This window comes from Rhododendron vialii, chromosome 6a (genome assembly GCF_030253575.1).
Source record: "Rhododendron vialii isolate Sample 1 chromosome 6a, ASM3025357v1".
Lineage (NCBI taxonomy): Eukaryota > Viridiplantae > Streptophyta > Magnoliopsida > Ericales > Ericaceae > Rhododendron > Rhododendron vialii.
This window is the reverse complement of record NC_080562.1, coordinates 2,140,449-2,157,309: the sequence shown is the minus strand read 5'-3', so window position 1 is coordinate 2,157,309 and position 16,861 is coordinate 2,140,449. Positions and strand designations below refer to the sequence as shown.

The 16,861-nt window shown below is 38.1% G+C and overlaps 1 protein-coding gene across 2 annotated transcripts; it reads left to right on the top strand.

Annotated features, from left to right (window-relative positions):
- The first annotated feature begins 1,086 nt into the window (after positions 1-1,086).
- Positions 1,087-10,541, top strand: LOC131329304 (protein FREE1). Of its 2 annotated transcripts, XM_058362387.1 has the most exons (10): positions 1,087-2,201; positions 5,199-5,285; positions 5,369-5,500; positions 6,350-6,481; positions 7,177-7,242; positions 7,376-7,486; positions 8,172-8,264; positions 8,981-9,014; positions 9,792-9,865; positions 10,152-10,541. In XM_058362387.1, exons 1-10 carry the CDS (start codon positions 1,206-1,208, stop codon positions 10,227-10,229), a joined length of 1,803 nt encoding a protein of 600 aa, XP_058218370.1. In that variant the 5' UTR covers positions 1,087-1,205; the 3' UTR covers positions 10,230-10,541. The 2 variants fall into 2 exon arrangements, with proteins under 2 accessions (XP_058218370.1, XP_058218371.1); XM_058362388.1 differs by lacking the exon at positions 9,792-9,865.
- Positions 10,542-16,861: the final 6,320 nt, after the last annotated feature.

Here is a 16,861-nt window from a genome sequence, read left to right as displayed (position 1 = left end):
GTAGTAATAGGTTTATATTTTCATAAAAACAAAACAATAAACATGTTTGGTAATATTTGTGTTTCTCCAAAAAAAAAAAATTTGGGGAGAACACATTTTTGTAATTTTCATAGTTTACAAAAACTCTAAAAAAGTTTATGAAAAACAAAAAAATAGAAACTTGTTACCAAACAAGTTTTATTCATTAGTTTCCAAAAAAATAAAAACTAAAACCAAAAACTAAAAACAAAAAGGTTACCAAATGCCCTCTTAACATGATGTTACCCCGAGAAAATATGAGTGTGTAAAACTAAAAGATGATGTTAGCTTTCACATTATAATTTTTTTTGTAGATAGTCTTTATGCAGATGTTACTGTGATTAAGTGTTGAATGCCTTTTTTCCTTGTTCAAAACTTCTCATTGTTTTTCCAAAACATAGTTACCCCACTCTTTGGTGCTCATGCCATGTTCTCTAATCTAAGTGAATGGTAAAGAAATCTTATAGAAGAGTATATACACTGCATATGGAATGCTCACAAGTCTTGAGTCAAGCCATCCATATATAGTTTGAGCACTTTTGAGGTTTCTTGAAAGTAAAGAACCATAATTGCAAGTTGAGTAATTCTTTTCTAATCCATTGATTTCGAATTTTGAAAACCTATACCAAATGTTATTAGTCATTTACAATGCTTATTTTGATTTTTTCTATACTTCCTTGCAACTTGATTGACTATCTACGAACCACTAGTATTTGGTTGAACAATACGAACTCATGGGCAATTGGTCTCTCACGGGACTCTTTGCGGATCTTGAATCTCTAATCACACTTCAAAAATGTTGCTATAGCCAGTTGTCCTTTTCTTCTCTTATATTATTAGCGAAAACCCATTGGTATTATACGCCAATAGACCCTGTCTCTTTTTTCAGAGCAACAGGAAAACTGCAGTTAATATATAAACACGAAAAATCATTAGCAAAGCCCACCAGGCGGTGCATAATGTGTGAAAAAATACATGCATATTTGAAAAAAGTGTGAATAAAATAAAATAAAATAAAACCAAAAGAAGGAGACGGTCAACCGTCGACCCAAAACAATTCGGGTTCGGTTCGGATCACGATCAACCCATAAGGAAACGAAACAGCAGAGCTTTCTCTCTCCTCTCCTCGTCATCGTCCCAAACCACCACCACCAGTCCACCTCTCTCTCTCTCTCTCTCTCCAAGCAATGCAAGAAGGCGATTACAGCTCCGTCTCATACTACCAATACCCACAAAACCCAAACCCTAACCCAACCCCCAACTACAATCCCACCCCCCCAAATCACCCAACCCCTCCGCCGCCCACCTACGCCTCCGCACCTCCCTTCGCCACCACCACCTACTCAGCCTCCGATTACCCTCCTTACCCCTCCACTTACCCCCCTTACCCTCAAAATCCCGATCCTGTCCCCACCCCTCCCACAGCCCCTTCATACAACCCAACCCCAATTATCCCAAACCCTAACCCTAACCCTAACCCTAACCCTAATTTGCACTCATTCACTCCCTCCCCCGTTCAACCCACCCCTCCTTTCCCACCGTACGATCAACATGCCCCGTACCAACAGCAACCACCGTATTATCCACCGTACGATCAGCATCAGACGGCTCCCAATTACGCTTCTTCGTTCCCCACGAACCCTAACCCTAGCCCGTACGCTCATCTCAGCTCTTCAATTGCATCGGTAAATGACAAGTCGTACGAGAATAACTCGAAATTCGATGGGGTAGGGGGATACTTTGATGAACCTTCAAGTAGGTACGGTGGCGGTGCTGCTGCTGCTGGTTATGGTCGTAGCCAGTCTGATTTGGGCCGGCTCGATTTGGGACGGCTCGATTTGGGGCCGGATTTATATGGCAAGCGACCGGAGAGTGGGTATGGGGATAAGGATGGTGGGTATGGGTATGGTGATGGGGTGTATGCTTATCAAGGGAATAACAAGGTGGAGCCGTATGGTGCTCGGGGCACTGGACCAAAGTCGTCGACTTGGTCGGGGTTCGATGATTTCGGAAGGCCGGTTAGTTTCCCATCTGGGAAAGATCATCGATCGAGTCCGGCCAAGGTTGTGAGGGCAGTGCCCAAGGCTGATACCCAGCAAGATGCGAAGAGTGGAGTGCAGAAGTTTAGGGTTAAGCTCTTGGCTGAAAGCGGGGGCCAGAGTACCATGGATGTTCTTTGCCAGGTTTAAAGGAAATCCCTTGTATTTGTTGTCAATAGTTGACTTAATACTACGAATCACTTTTTGGTAGTCACTATATTTTCATGAGAAAGCCTAGGAACACAACATTTTGGCAACATTGTACAACATGCTTATGCCTCTGCATCATTTAAAATGATCCATTTTTAGTTGAAAATAGCAATTCATCCAGTTGCCGATGAAACACTGACACGTAGGCATGTTGGCAAATTGTTGTGCATGTTGGGTTCCTAGACCTCCTCAAAGTTGCCGATGAAACTACTGCTACAGTGTGGTTCCATTTTGCTTGTTTCAAATCGACCCAACTGTTATTTTTTTTCTGTACGATCGTTGCTAGAAAGTTTGTGCTCTCAGCTATGCCAAAGCTACATAGTAGCTGCTTTTGGCCACTCTATGTTAACTTGGTCTCTTGAATTTGCTCTCGTGATTGTAGACTCGTAGTACTTAACAAGGCTTAATGTGGACTTGGTAATCATAGGTGACTCCCTCTGTTAGTGTGGCGTAAAATTTCTTTTTTGGCATTTGATGTGTAGTTTCTTTTATGTTTACCATATGGGAAACTTATTAGCAGCACCTGTGTGCATCAAGTGTTAGGTTTTGTGACTTTTCATCTTCTTTTTGAAATGGAAAAAGGGTATTCCAAGAGCAAACCAAATTGTTGTTTGGACTGTATTTTCCTCTTTTTTCAATTTTAGCTTATTCGTTTACTAGAGGCCGGGGCACACACATCACACGTGATGCGTGTGCAAGTCAAATTTTGATCACATTTTTTGTTAAAATCCGACTTGTACACGCATCGTGTGTGCCCCGGCCTCTAGTTTTTTTTTTATATCCTTCCCAAGCCAGTACTTGTGCATCTTTCCAAAAAAAAAGATGAAAATATTTAGAAAGTAAAATAAGGAGAATTAGGTACCACAAACGGAACCTAAATTGCACAAACCCATATGAAGTTAACATGCATATAGCAAATTAACATGATAAGCACGAGCAAGTAGAAAAATAAAACCTCATAATCAACCGAGTAGTCAGGTTATCTTAACTCACCTCTTCACCAATTTTGACGTGTGACGACTACTATGAAAACCTCCGTCTTGGGTTCTCGGTCTCTTGTTTTTTAAAAATCTGTAACAAACAACCCAATAATCAATTTTTATCACTCCAGAGTACCACATGATGTTTGCAATTCACAAATTCACTAACTTGTTAACTAATCTCTTCTTTTTTTTTTCCACACAAATATATGAAAAGTACAAACAGAGAAAGGAAAGGGGAAATACACATGCATCAAAAACGACTAAATCATAAAGTGCACGGTGATATCCCACAAAACTGGAATTTAAAAGTGCACGAAAGTACTAAAATTAATTACATAGCAATTAGCTTAAATTACTCTCACAATTAACATGGCTGATGATGCCGTCGTCATTGCATGATCTGGAAATCGGTAATTCACTGCAAAGAAACGAAAGCCAATAGTACAAAATTTGTGAAGTAAAAGAAGTAGGAGGACATGTAGTGGGGTCGTAACTGTTTTGGGGAGTTTTTTGTGTGTTAAAATGTCAAATATATCCCCACAATTAACTGTTTTGTTTTGTGTGTTTTTTCTTTTAAGAGGGTATTTTGGGAAAGGGAAAAACATGACAGGGGAGACACCAAACTGGTGCTCCCCCTTTATATATTATTATAATAGATAATAGATATCTCAACGGCAATGTTTGTACTGTCTTCATTTAGATACTGAAGTATGTGTGGAGAAGCGAACTTAGATCTGTCTGCACCTTTTCATCCAATGAAGAATATTGGACTAAAATTAGCTGTTTTGTGTGATAGCTGGGCAATATTTTTTATCTGCATGCGCATGGATTTTATTTGAATGGTTAGTGTAGCAGGGTGAAAATCACCTGGTTTCCAACCAAGCCCCGGTTGAAAATCACCCTGCTAGGATAGACATGGAGCCCAAGTTCCCATCAATGTGTTTCCAACGGTAGCAATAGCCTGCACAATGCAAGAATAACAAGGGTTTCCAACTGGGGCTTGGTTGGAAAGTCATCGTTATAAGTTGTCCAAGTTGTCCAAGTTACCAATAAAGAGTTTCTTTGAACGAGTAAGAAACCTATGTATTTTCACGGGTCCCCTTTGGTTCTTAAGTCAATGAACTATAGTGAGAAGGTATTGAGTTATGGTTTTCAAGTGGAGAGGGGTGCATCCCCTGCTTATAGGCACCTCATGCTTGGGCGTTCAACTCTTGATGGCTCACTTTAAGTTACCACCATGCATTTGATGTCCCCTGAGTGCGAGACCATTACAAGAAGTATCCCATTCCATTAGGGACGGCTGTGTCAGCCGTCAGGTATTACCCGACGTGCCAAGGTACTCTGACCGACCTTGCCATGGGACAAAGACTTCTTCATGTCAATTCGTGTTGACTGCGGTGTTAGGTCCTGATTTAGCTCCAGCACTCGTCTGTGTCCCTCTAGGTCCCTAGGCTCACTTGACAGCTCAGCCTAACACTGGTTCATTCTTGGTGGCCAATCCATCGCCTGCGCATGCCCCATCACCTTGCATGGACAGACCTGGCTTCATGGTTGCCCATCCCTACTTGGGACAAGTGGTCCCAAAGACGAGCTTCGGTCCAGCTTACTGGCCCTTTGAGGTTGGGTGATCTTAGCCCACTTTGGCTTGATGATTGCCATTTCTTGGGGACTGTTCGAGGTTCTCCTTTGGGTCATTAGATTTTTTCCCAATTTTTTTTGGTGTTGCTGATTTATTGTTTTGGATGGGTGTGGTAGATAAATGCATTGAAGCTTCTTTTATGGGCGGCAAAGATGTTAGTAGTTCTATTCGAACTGTATCAGTTATTGGAGGTTATTTGTTTTGCTGTAATATTTTTGGCTTTGTTCCATTTACCTTTTCCTTCTAAGTTTAGTAGCTCTTTCATTTCCATCTTTGGCTGCTGATTAGTACGGGGTCTGCATTTTGCAGATTGGTTTAGATGGTATTCGTATGCTTGATCCCAGTACCAGTCGGACATTGAGAATATATCCTCTTGAACAAGTAACCAGATTTGAGGTATGTTTGTTGATTTGTTCTGTCCAGGCCTCACATAATTTTGTCTTCCGCAGTTAATTCATTTGTGTTTTCCTACTATTTAGGTCTTTGATCCATCTACCTTTGCATTTTGGTCCAAAAGTTCCGTGGATATTGAACCACGACGCATCCGTCTGCAATCGAACAGTTATACCACCAGCACTATTCTGGACATAGTTACAGCTGCTACTGTGCAGGTAGAAAATTATAGCACTTCTGGCTCTGCTGCTTTGTAGATTCTGTTTTTCTGCCTTGGATGGGGCCACTTGTATTTTGTTCATCTTGTGTGTTCTTATTAAGGTGTTTTTTTGTTCCGCATTTGCTTCTTCTGCATTGTACTTTCCATGAGGTTCTTTCTTTGTTAATTTGATTGTAGATATGGGTACAGATGTTTCATCCTCTTAGAAAACTGGTTGAACTTATAATTTTAATACCTTTTTTTACCCCTTCATCACTGAGCGCTGCTATGCTGAACGAACTAGAATGGATGTCTTTATGAGTTGTTTGACATTGTGAGAGTAAGAGAGAGGTGAAAGAAGATACTAACTTCGTATGGGACAAGATGTTGGGAACTTGGATGAATAAGAAACATGTGAATACACTAGGTAATGTTCAATGCTCAGGTGACAACTATCATCGTGATAATAATGTTGGTGATACGTTCCCCAATGAGGTTATAGTTTGGTGTCCATTCTTCTTTCAAGGAATCTTCTTATTACGTTTGAAGAGAAATTCCTTGATACATAATCAAATGACAGAACCAGTTTTTTACCGGGAAGCAGCAACTACTAAAGTTGATGGAAGCAAACCACCAATAGTAGGTTTGTTTTAAAATGGGTATGGTGAGCCATACTGATACTGCTGCGCCAATAACATGCACATGCAATGGAGCATGTGCCAATGTTCCTGTACCACTGTACATGTGTTTCTTTTTGAATAAGTGCACACACTGAGACAGAGAGAGGTTTCACGGTCTTTTGTTCTTTCAACCCTTGCAACTTTATAGATGTTTGTTTGTTACATTTTAATTCTGTAATTGAATACAGCTTAAAGAGATTGGTGGAAGAAGCAAGCCTTCTGATTCTTTGAAGTCAATCGAACAGCCTGCTGAGAAGAAGAAAGGTTTGGCGGACTGGATGAATCTGATGAAGCCAGGAAGTGAGGAGAAAGATCATTGGGTAATGTTGAAGTTTTTTCCTCAGCCATTTACTTCAATGCAGCAGGGCAAACTGTCTTGTTTATTACCGGATGTTGAAACTATTAATAAGCATATGCGTTTTTTGTTCTTTCTTTGTAGTAACTGTGCAATGTTTTAAAAGAAATGGTTGTGCGAGTTGGTGGTAAAAGAAAAGTGATAAGAAGATAACTTCTATTTCATCTTCAAGTTCTGCAATTTTTTGGCATGCCTTTTTTTTTTTAGAAGAGAAGGCAAGTCATTGTTATACATGGTCATATATTGCAACAAGGGTAAAAGCTTCTTAAAACTTAGTCTGAATGTTTTCTGTTGGATCTAGAGGCTAGGATTGGAATATTGAATTCCCACTGTAGAGGAAGTAGCTATGGTCTATTGCTACGGAGTGCATCATATCTTTGTGGCAGAGTACATCATATCTTTGTGGCGTAACTGGTGTTGAAATTTCCTCGACTATAGTAAACTAGTACTGTACTTTGACATATGGTGGAGGTGTTGTCTCTAGTTTCTGCTGAATATGAATGAGCTTTATTTTCAACTAAATTGTTAAAAAGTTTACCTTAAATTGGAAGTGTTTGCGAGTTTGAAGTGGACTTGGTCCACAAAGATTGACTTGTTTAGAAGTGTTAAAATGTTTCAAAATTGAGTTGCGAGTTCACCTTGCGTTTTTTTTTTTTTCAGGTTCCTGATGAAGCAGTCGCCAAATGTACAGCTTGTGTGGCCGATTTTAATGCTTTTGTGCGCAGGGCATGTCTCTTTTCACTATTAATTGATCTCTCTTTTTGTTTTTTCTGCCGCCTTTGCTTGAGATGGGAAGCACTTCTTTTTTTTTTTTTTAATTTTTTATAGATTGAGCCTAATGAGTTTTCTCTGTTTTCAGCATCACTGCAGAAATTGTGGAGATATATTTTGTGACAAATGTACCCATGGAAGAATCGCTCTTACAGCTGAGGAGAATGCTCAGCCAGTTCGAGTTTGTGATCGATGCATGGTAATTTTTTTCCTTGTTTAGTTGTGAGCATGATCCTTCTTTTGTCATCTCACTTTACCAGGAGAAGAAACTGATTCGTCCTATCATAGTTTGTCTTTTTTCATCTCACTGTTTACTAAGAGAACTACATCCACTAATTATGGACACTTTCTGCTTGTTGGATATCTTGGTTCGCATGTTATGGTAAATCTATATATTCTATGGTACTTATTTTGATCTGTGTACTTGTGAGCATTAATATACATAATTTCTCCTGATCCTTCATTTTGTCTGCTTTTGTGAAGTACCACTTAACCCAAACCTTATATAACTGGGATATCCTTTCAAGCACTTATTTCGTACCCTTGGTTCAGATAACACGATGCCAAGCTGTGTCATACAGATTCCAATTGCATGGATTTTGGGTTAATGGTTTGGCTCAGCCCATATTAAGGTCTAGTCATTTGTTCTGTCCTTGATGAATCTTCTGTGAGGACCTGTGGCATATTTTCATGGAAAGTGGCCCAAACATATAAACTAATTATACCAAAAGGGCTATATCCATTGATAAGTTGGGGGGAATTTAACCATAAAGATGTTTGTTTGCGGATGTCTTTGCTCACTTGTATCATTTCTAATATGATATAGGCTCACTCCTAGTGTTAGACACTTGGACTGCCTCTTACTAGTTTGTTTTCCATCGCAGGCGGAAGTTACTCAAAGATTGAGTAATGCTAAGGAAGCAGCCAGCAAATCAGTGGGTTTGCAAAGTCATGAGGATCTTGCTAAGAAGCTTCAGGTGACCAATGCTTTGAATATATTATCTCTGTGCTTGTACAGTTTTAGTTCTGGCGGTCTTATTGCATCTAGTAAGCTGGCTGCAATAAGAGGAGATATACTTGACCTATTGGTTTAGGTTTCTTTTCACGTAGGGATACTTCAGTCCCAGGAGCTACTCCTTCCTTATTTCCCGCTTTCCGGATTTTGTAAAACTTCATAGTTAATTCCCCTTCCTCTTTAAGAATAATAATTAATAGAAAAAACAAGTACCTGTCTTTGTTTGTTATAGTATCTCATTGCTTTTATGTCTGTTTAACCACATTGTCCATCTGCATTTATCTCCTTTTGTCTATGTGGTATGTCGAACAAGTGTTGGACACATGTCGTTCTCCTTAGTTTACCTCGTATAAAAACATGTGCATTGTGTGTGATTTCAGTCTGATCAATAATATTGCGTAATGGGTGTACGAAGAGCTTATACATACCATGTACTTGGTACTTGAAAAAAAAGGTTTAATTGACCTAAACGTTAAACCAGGTTATTCCATGCCGGCTTTAATATTCCTTGAGATGCACGCATGGTGATTGGTTTTCTTTTTGACAGTATCAATTCAGGGGTTTCTTGTCTCTTTTCTAATTGTTGTATGTCACCTGTTGTGCGGTGCAACATTTGTAAAGATATGATTAGTCAATGCTTTTGGTCAATATGTTTCTAATGTGAATCAAATTTCACAGGAAGAGATGGAGAGGAATCGCAAGCCGTCATCAGGTAATTTCTTGTTCTAGTACTTGCATGTTTGTTTGCTAAGGTGTCCGAATGCTGTCTCCTATGTGACAATAATAAGAGTTTTTCATCCAATTTCTTCCCTATTTATCTGATAATTCTGGCTTGAAGTATCTTGGAAAGGTTGTTCACCAGCTAAAATTGGTGTCAATTGAGTGTATACAGTTGATCAGATCAACTTGACCTTGGGACTGGCACTTAAGAGATGTAGAAAAGAGTTCCTTTTAGCTCGTCAGCAGAGGTGTTTTAAGTATCGTGGGACAATTTGGAGAATATCATGGAGTCTTGGGTGCGTGTATATGTGCCATGAGATTAATTGTGCTATCTTTGGTTGGTTTGGACAAAAAAGTGAGATAACATTTGGATGATGATTTTTTCGCATGATATGGTAGTGGTAACTCCATTGATTGTCCCATTGGAAGGAGGAGACAGAAGGGTTACGAAATTATCTCATGGGAATGGGACATTAGTACTCGAAGCTGGAAGAAATTATCCCATGGAAATGGGGCATTCGGGTTCGTGAAGAAATTATCCCATGGAAATGGGGCATTAGTACATGAAGCCTGGAAACTGATCTCACCTCCCCAATATGTCAAAACCAACTTGGTACTCAGTGTTATACGAGATGTGGACGTCACCTATCTTAGGTCATATGCCATACTGCAATTCCTTGGAACAAACATGGCCTTATATGTATAGTTGTCTGCTTTGCAAATGTAATGTGCTTCCAATGTTTATAATTCCAATGGCTTGCTTTCACAGGCTTCAGGTCAGATGGAAGTTCTGGTAGGCGGATGAAAGAAGTTGCATGTCCTACTTGCACAGTCCATTTGCAGGTTTGAAATCCTCGAACACATTTTGTTGTCTGGGAATTTTCTGGTCAGATTCCTTTGCTCGGTTTGGTTACAGTTTCAAGTTTCAATTTTTCCGAAAAAAGAAAACCAAAAACTTGTCTGATTGACGATTGTTTGAACTCATTTATTTGGATTGTTGTGGAGAGAGAACCCTTTTGTGATGTAGAGTTGAAAGACAGTTTTTATATTCTCGAAAACCATTTGCGTAAATAATGAGTGCAATTTGAAAATTAGCAAATAATCTGATTTGCAATTTGAATTGTTGCAGGTTCAAGTTCCTAGCTCGGGTTCCGAAACCATAGAGTGTGGCGTTTGCCAGCATCCATTCCTTGTAACTGCCAACTAACATCACAAACGATGATCGATGGTGGCGTTGTATTATTTCTCCTTAAATTTGTTTCCTGATTTGTTTTACAGTCTGTGGTTCTCTTGAACCATAATAAGAGTGTAATTAGCATGTGATTATCGCTTAGTTTATGATATTCTGTTGGTTTAATTGCAACTGTTGATCGCTTGATGTCTGCTGATCTTGCTTTACTGACATGTAAATGAGAGTTTCTGCTGTTACTGGTGATGCCTTTCTCTGTATGTAAATGCGACTATTTGCTGAATATCAGATGTTTATTTGTAATGAAACTTCGTAGTGGATTTCGTTTTCCCTCTTTTGCCCAATTTACTCCTAATGGCATGTAAGTCAGGAACAGGATTGATTTTAAGTTGTGCCTTCCCCTAACGATTTCTTTTAGGTGAGTTGGTTAGCACAATAGCACCCGATCCAGCATAAGGGCCTGCTCAGTGGAGAATGATTTTGTTCACCCTCCTGCGAACGAAATTATTCTCTGCTCAGTACGTCACTTTTTTTTTTTTTTTTTTTCAAATGTAAGTTCATAAAATATGTGTTGGAGTCAGAGAGGATAAGTGGTGATTGAGGGTAGAGTTGAGCTCTTAAGTTAGATGAACTTAATTAAACACCCAACCTACTCTGCCTTGTTAATGGAATAAGGCAGAATAATTAAGATGGCCACACTCGAACCTTATGTACTTCTCCCTCTGTCCCAAATTATTTGTCCATTTTAAAAAGTCTAATGTAAAAATACTCCCATTTTATCGTTTTTTTTATTTGAAGTGACATGTACAATTTGAATTGGAGGCATTTTTGAAAAGTTCAACTTTTTAAAGTCTAATGATTATGTTTTCTTAATAAGTTACTCCGTAGTATATTCCTTAAATTGGATAAATAAATTGGGACCAAGAAATATACAAAAAAGGAGACGTGTAACCAACTCCTATTATCATTGATAATAATTAATCATAGTCCCCCTAAATTACCCTGCCAATTATACAGCGAAGGCACGAGCCTATGTGCATAAACATATTCTGTTTCAAGAAGGTTGTGGTGTAAACCCAACGGCTTTGGCCAAGTGGAGTGTGAGAAAACAACGAGAGGCTTGATCCCAAGTGATTGCAAGTTTGAATTCCACGAAAACCAAACATTTCAAACATTACGGCTATTGGAAGTTTGTCCTGTCATTAATTTCAGAACTTCAAAATTAGTCGAGATGAGCACAAGCTGGTACAGACATCTGGTTATAAAGAAAGGAAAAAAGTATTATAGTCCCCCATTTGTGGTACCAAGTGGCAAGTACGAACCGCACCCTTAAATAAGAGGATCTCTACCTAGCTGAGAGGACCAGGAAGGACTCACCTCTAATTGCACTTCTAGTGCACGTTTCGCTCGTACACTCCCTCTCTTCACTCTATCAAATTTTAATAATTCGTGATATTTTCAAGGAACGCTTGCCCAGTCGCGCACTTGCATTATGTTACTTAGCTCTCTTATGCTATACAAGCCTCCTCACAAAGAACAAGGTTTTGGCTAAAGTTACAATAGCCTTAGCAAATGCATTGAAATTCATAAATGAGATTCGTTGCCATCTGATGATCACTAGGGAGCGGTGGGGAGCGGGGTGGATGCAGCGGCGCGAATCACAAACACTGGAAGCTATCACCCCGCACCCCATTGACCAAGCTAGTATGTGTGCTAACACATTAATGATGCTTTGATGTGATACTTAGGTGGTGTTCCACTTTCTTTTTAAATCTTCTTTTTGAAAAAAAAGTTAATTTCAAGCTAAGAAATTATGTGTTTACGCAAATAATTTTTCTACTAATATGGATTTTGTTTGATAGATCTCATTGAGATATTTTAAATGGTGCAAAAAAAATTGAAAAATTATTTTTCATTTTCGTTATACCGTATTTGATTTTGAAATTATCTTCTTTTTGAAAAAAAAGATTTTGGGAGAAAGCGGAACGGGGCCTATTGTGCCCGATGTAAAGGCTAGATAGGTAGCCAAGTGCCATGCGTATACTATATACGTCGCTAGTAATCGATAACCGAAACTCTGAACAAACCCAAAAAACAAAACACCACAGTTTTTAAAATAGTACCATAGAAGAATCTGGAAATGCAGCTGGCCTGTTAAACCCATGACAGCCACGAGCAAAAAAATCGTAGGGCGCCCACAAATTCATATGATAGCCCAATTAAGTAGTCCTAAACCACGTATTGGACCATTCAAATAATGATTGTGAATGTTCAAGCATAACCGCAAGGGATTTGGTCAAGTAAATACGAGAATGTAACTAATTAAAAAGGTTTGTCTCTCGAGGGATTGTAAGTTCGAATCCCACGATCGAAGGCATTCACTAGAAATTTGCACGGTCATTAACTTCAGGGGTTTCGAAATTAATCAAAGTGCGCGTAAGCTGGTCAGAACATCCGGTTATCAAGAAAATATACAAATAGTTATATACAAGTGGATTTTAGTATCAATTATTATGAAACCCACCAACCACCATGCATAAAGAGTGCTCACATCTCGCATTGTAAAATGTCTTGATCAAATTAGCTGTTAGTTCAAAAGCAGACTCCTCCATTACTTATTAGTATTAATTAATAATAATATTTCATCTCTCAAACTGGACATATATATAAACATAACCACATTAAATTCAACCACCACCAATAGCTCAACTATGCAGACAGAAACTTTACGTAAAAGTATTTGTGTGGGGAGGATTCATCTTGGGATCCAGGTGGCCACGTGACTCATTCCATCATTATTGAAGATTCACCAGCATCTCAATTTTTTGTGAAAAAATAAATTTCTTTTTTATTAATTTTAAAATTGTAGTACAAGACTAATAGGAGTAAGAAAACAGCATACATGTTCAAATAACACTTCTACCTAATCCGAGACGCAAAACCTACGATTAGAAAGTAACCAATCGAAGGACACCCATACGGGACTAGGCCATCTACAAAGGCCGAAGCCCAAACACTCTTTGTGGGTCTAAAACCCAGATCATGACAGTACAAGCAAAGCCTAAAAACCTAAATCGTCAATTATCCACTATCTTTCATGCCATCCACAATTATTTTGACAATCTACAAAGTTTATTAGTAGTACTATTTGTTAATCCCGTCAAAATTATGCCACCATCCCCTTTTTCTCTAATAATATACTATCTATTACACGGTTAGAGGATTAGTACATTCATATATATAATAGGAGTACATCAAAGGGTAGTGAGAGATGGTAGGAGGATAGAGAGAGGCCCAGTCTAGCCTAAGTCACATAATTTCCGTGTGTCCGCGTCAGCGCAGCGAGAGCTCGATCGAGCGTGAAAGTGTTTTTGAAACACATTGCAAACTACTAATATTCACGGGAGCGACGATTAAAAGCGCGACCACAGTGCAGAAATTGAGAGTGAGAGCATGTGACATTTTAAAGGATTGTGCTAATGTGAAGTCCACATAAGAGCGCGCACTATCCGCTTTTGAGATTGCATGCACTTATTGCTAATAGGGAATTGATTTCTATACTCATTTTTTTGATAATCACACTCATTTTTTTTGGATTTTAGTGTTGAAAGTGTATGTACATATTTTTTTTGCTAAAAAACAAAAAAAAAGAGCGTGGTTATAAAAAAAGAAGTGTCAAAATCAATTTCCTAACTAATATCCGATTAAGACGTTCTTTTGTTCAGATGACCCGATTGAGCCGTTCTTTGTATTGCGTTCTTTTACACAAATGATTTTTACATACCGGGACCTATATATAAACAACTTGGATTATCAAAATTGAGCCACGGTTGTCTCTGCCCTATGATTTTGTCCCGTGCCAGCAGGGGGTGTCTTGAGTACATGGTGAATGCTTGCCGCCATAAAATCAATAAAAAATCCCCTCGCACCAGCTTGGGACTCGAACCCGTAACCTCACTCTGACCATTTGTTGGACCAGGTCCTGACCAACTCACCCACAACTTAATCTTTTAAAGGATAGAGCAAAGCTCTGCACTTAGCGGCAAGGTGAACATGACGCGCTTTCGCAATGCTACCCCTACAACACCGACGGGTGGAGGTGGTCAGTCCTCCCTACGCTTGCCCAAGCCAGCAAGGAGCGTCTCGAATACAAGGTGGATGCTGGCTCCCATAAAACCAACACCTAATTCGAAAACTAAAGAAAGATGAAATCTTCACTCTACTTTATTTTAAACGCGATGAGAATTTTTTTTCCTATCCTTTGACTATTGTGTTGTTAATACTTAAATTTTTTCCTATCCTTAGACCAATTTTACCCAAGGTCACGCAGATCTATTAAAGTAATGATTGAACTATAAGTTAATAACAATAGACAAGTTGTTTGCGCGGAATGGTATTTTAGTTGATGTACGTAAGAAGAATGATCGGCCTGAAAGTTCGTGAAAAACATGTGCTTTAACGCTCCATAAATCTGTTTTTATAAGGTCTTTTCCAATAAAAAAAATATCATGTTACATATTTTCATATGCAGGATTTGAATCGGCTTGGAAATCGAAATTGTTAGCACAAATTCATAGATCAAACCTGTTTTGACACTATTTTGTTTATTATGTAAACGAAGACCAAACCACACAATTGAAAAATCAACCGAACTAAATTGCTCGGTTTGGATAAGTTGGCCACTAGTTAAATTATTTTTTCACGATGTTTTTTTTTTTTTCCCTCATCCTTCGATTCGCCATTCAGAATGACCAATCGAAAGACTAATCTTTTTTTGCCCGAAGTGAAATAATATCACGGACGATCGACAAAAAGCCAATGGCGAAACCCAAACGGGTAATTAAAGTTTCTAGCATGCCACGCTTTAATGAACCATGGGGTTTAATTATTGAATTCCAATCTTTCTTGTGCCATGCTTGCTGCTCGCACTTCTTAATTTCTAGCATCCACTAGCATATATAGCATCAATGATGATGATCACATGTAACTTTGCATTAATTGTTGTGCAAATTGCATAAATAATAATGTTTGATTGTGATGCCGAACACGTACGTGGAGTAGTCATTTGCACACATAGATCTCTCTCTCTCTCTCTCTCTCTCTCAACCACCTAGATCTACCAAATTCATTAACCATTTGGCATTATTAATTTCCCAATTTCTTCGAATATTTCCTCAGGCTCATAATTTATACTATTGTGAAAAACAGCTATAAATCATTAGCCATTTGAGTGTTATATATATATATATATATATTGTCTTACCATTCTGATAACAGCGACTATGAATCTACCAATTGGTTTTTAAAATATTAAAAGGCCAGGATAAAATGATGGAATATTTCTAAAATGCTGCGAGGTGATAAGTCATTTTCATCAAATATGTATTCTCCAGACATAATTAATCCTTTTGTGGAGTGGAGGAGTCTTTGTCAAGGAAAAAAACAGGTTGACAAATCCACAAGTCTCTTACACCATTGACTTTATAATGTTTGAAAATCGAAAATGTTTAAGTTTCCGGAAAATGCATGAGAAGTCATTGACTCATTGGGAACTCTCTGTGAAACATTGGCGGGTGTTAGTATGTTAGTAAGCAGAGGGTCAGAGATTGTTTGTAATCTTGAATCCTAAATTTGTCTTCCGTGGGGCTCGAATATCCGTCTCCACTGTGAAGGGAGGGTGAGATAACCAACTTCACTAGGAAGGGTACGATTCTCTAATCCCACATTGGTTGGATATATAGAATGTGCAAACAATTAATGTAATGTTAGAAAATCGATCTCCATCTAATTAATAGCATAATTCTTTGGATGGGACAAAAAGTTTCGGTCTTGCTATTGTCAATCCACTGGACTATCGATAAGTATACTAGAAGACAAGAAAAACACATATTTCTATGTACTTTTTACACCTTTAATACGTATTCACGTACTTATTATTGTCAGTCCATTGGACTGATTTTAGAATTTTCCTTTCTTGAATATGGAAAAAAAAAGGTAGTGTTATGTATGCTCTAGCTAAGAATTAAGTACAGTACCTTTTAGACAAGAATCGTGGCTCTTTATTGCTTGTTTGAATTCTTGGTGATGGGTCATTATTTGGACCATAATTTCCATCTGTCGAATTTTATTAAAGTTCATATATATTATCAATATTGATATTTTATAATTTTTGTATAAAATTCATAGCCCATGAACGAAAATCGTAAAATCAACTTTGAATTCGCAACGTCTGTATTTAGGAGTCTTATCTCAATGTTATAAATTTTCTGCAATTGTTTTTTTTTTTTCTCTACAAAAGTCAGCATTTTTTTTTCATGAAATTGTTAAGAATTTCTATACGAAAGTTGGTGATTCAACAGGGTGCATATTATACATTTCATGTTGCAAATTCGACCCAACACACGTGCAAAATCCTAAGCAAAGCACAAAAAAAATGACAGAGATTTCTTTAAATATTACAAGAACACAATTAAATAGCTAGACATTGAAGTGAAATCATAAAGATTTCTTAAAAAACAAAAGAAATTGACTTTAAATAAGTGTATTTAACACCTACCTTTACTACTCTTTCCGTTCCGATTTGTTTGTCCACTTTTAAACTTTTCTATGTCCTAAAATGTTAATCCATTTGATTTTTTAATGAGCTAAAT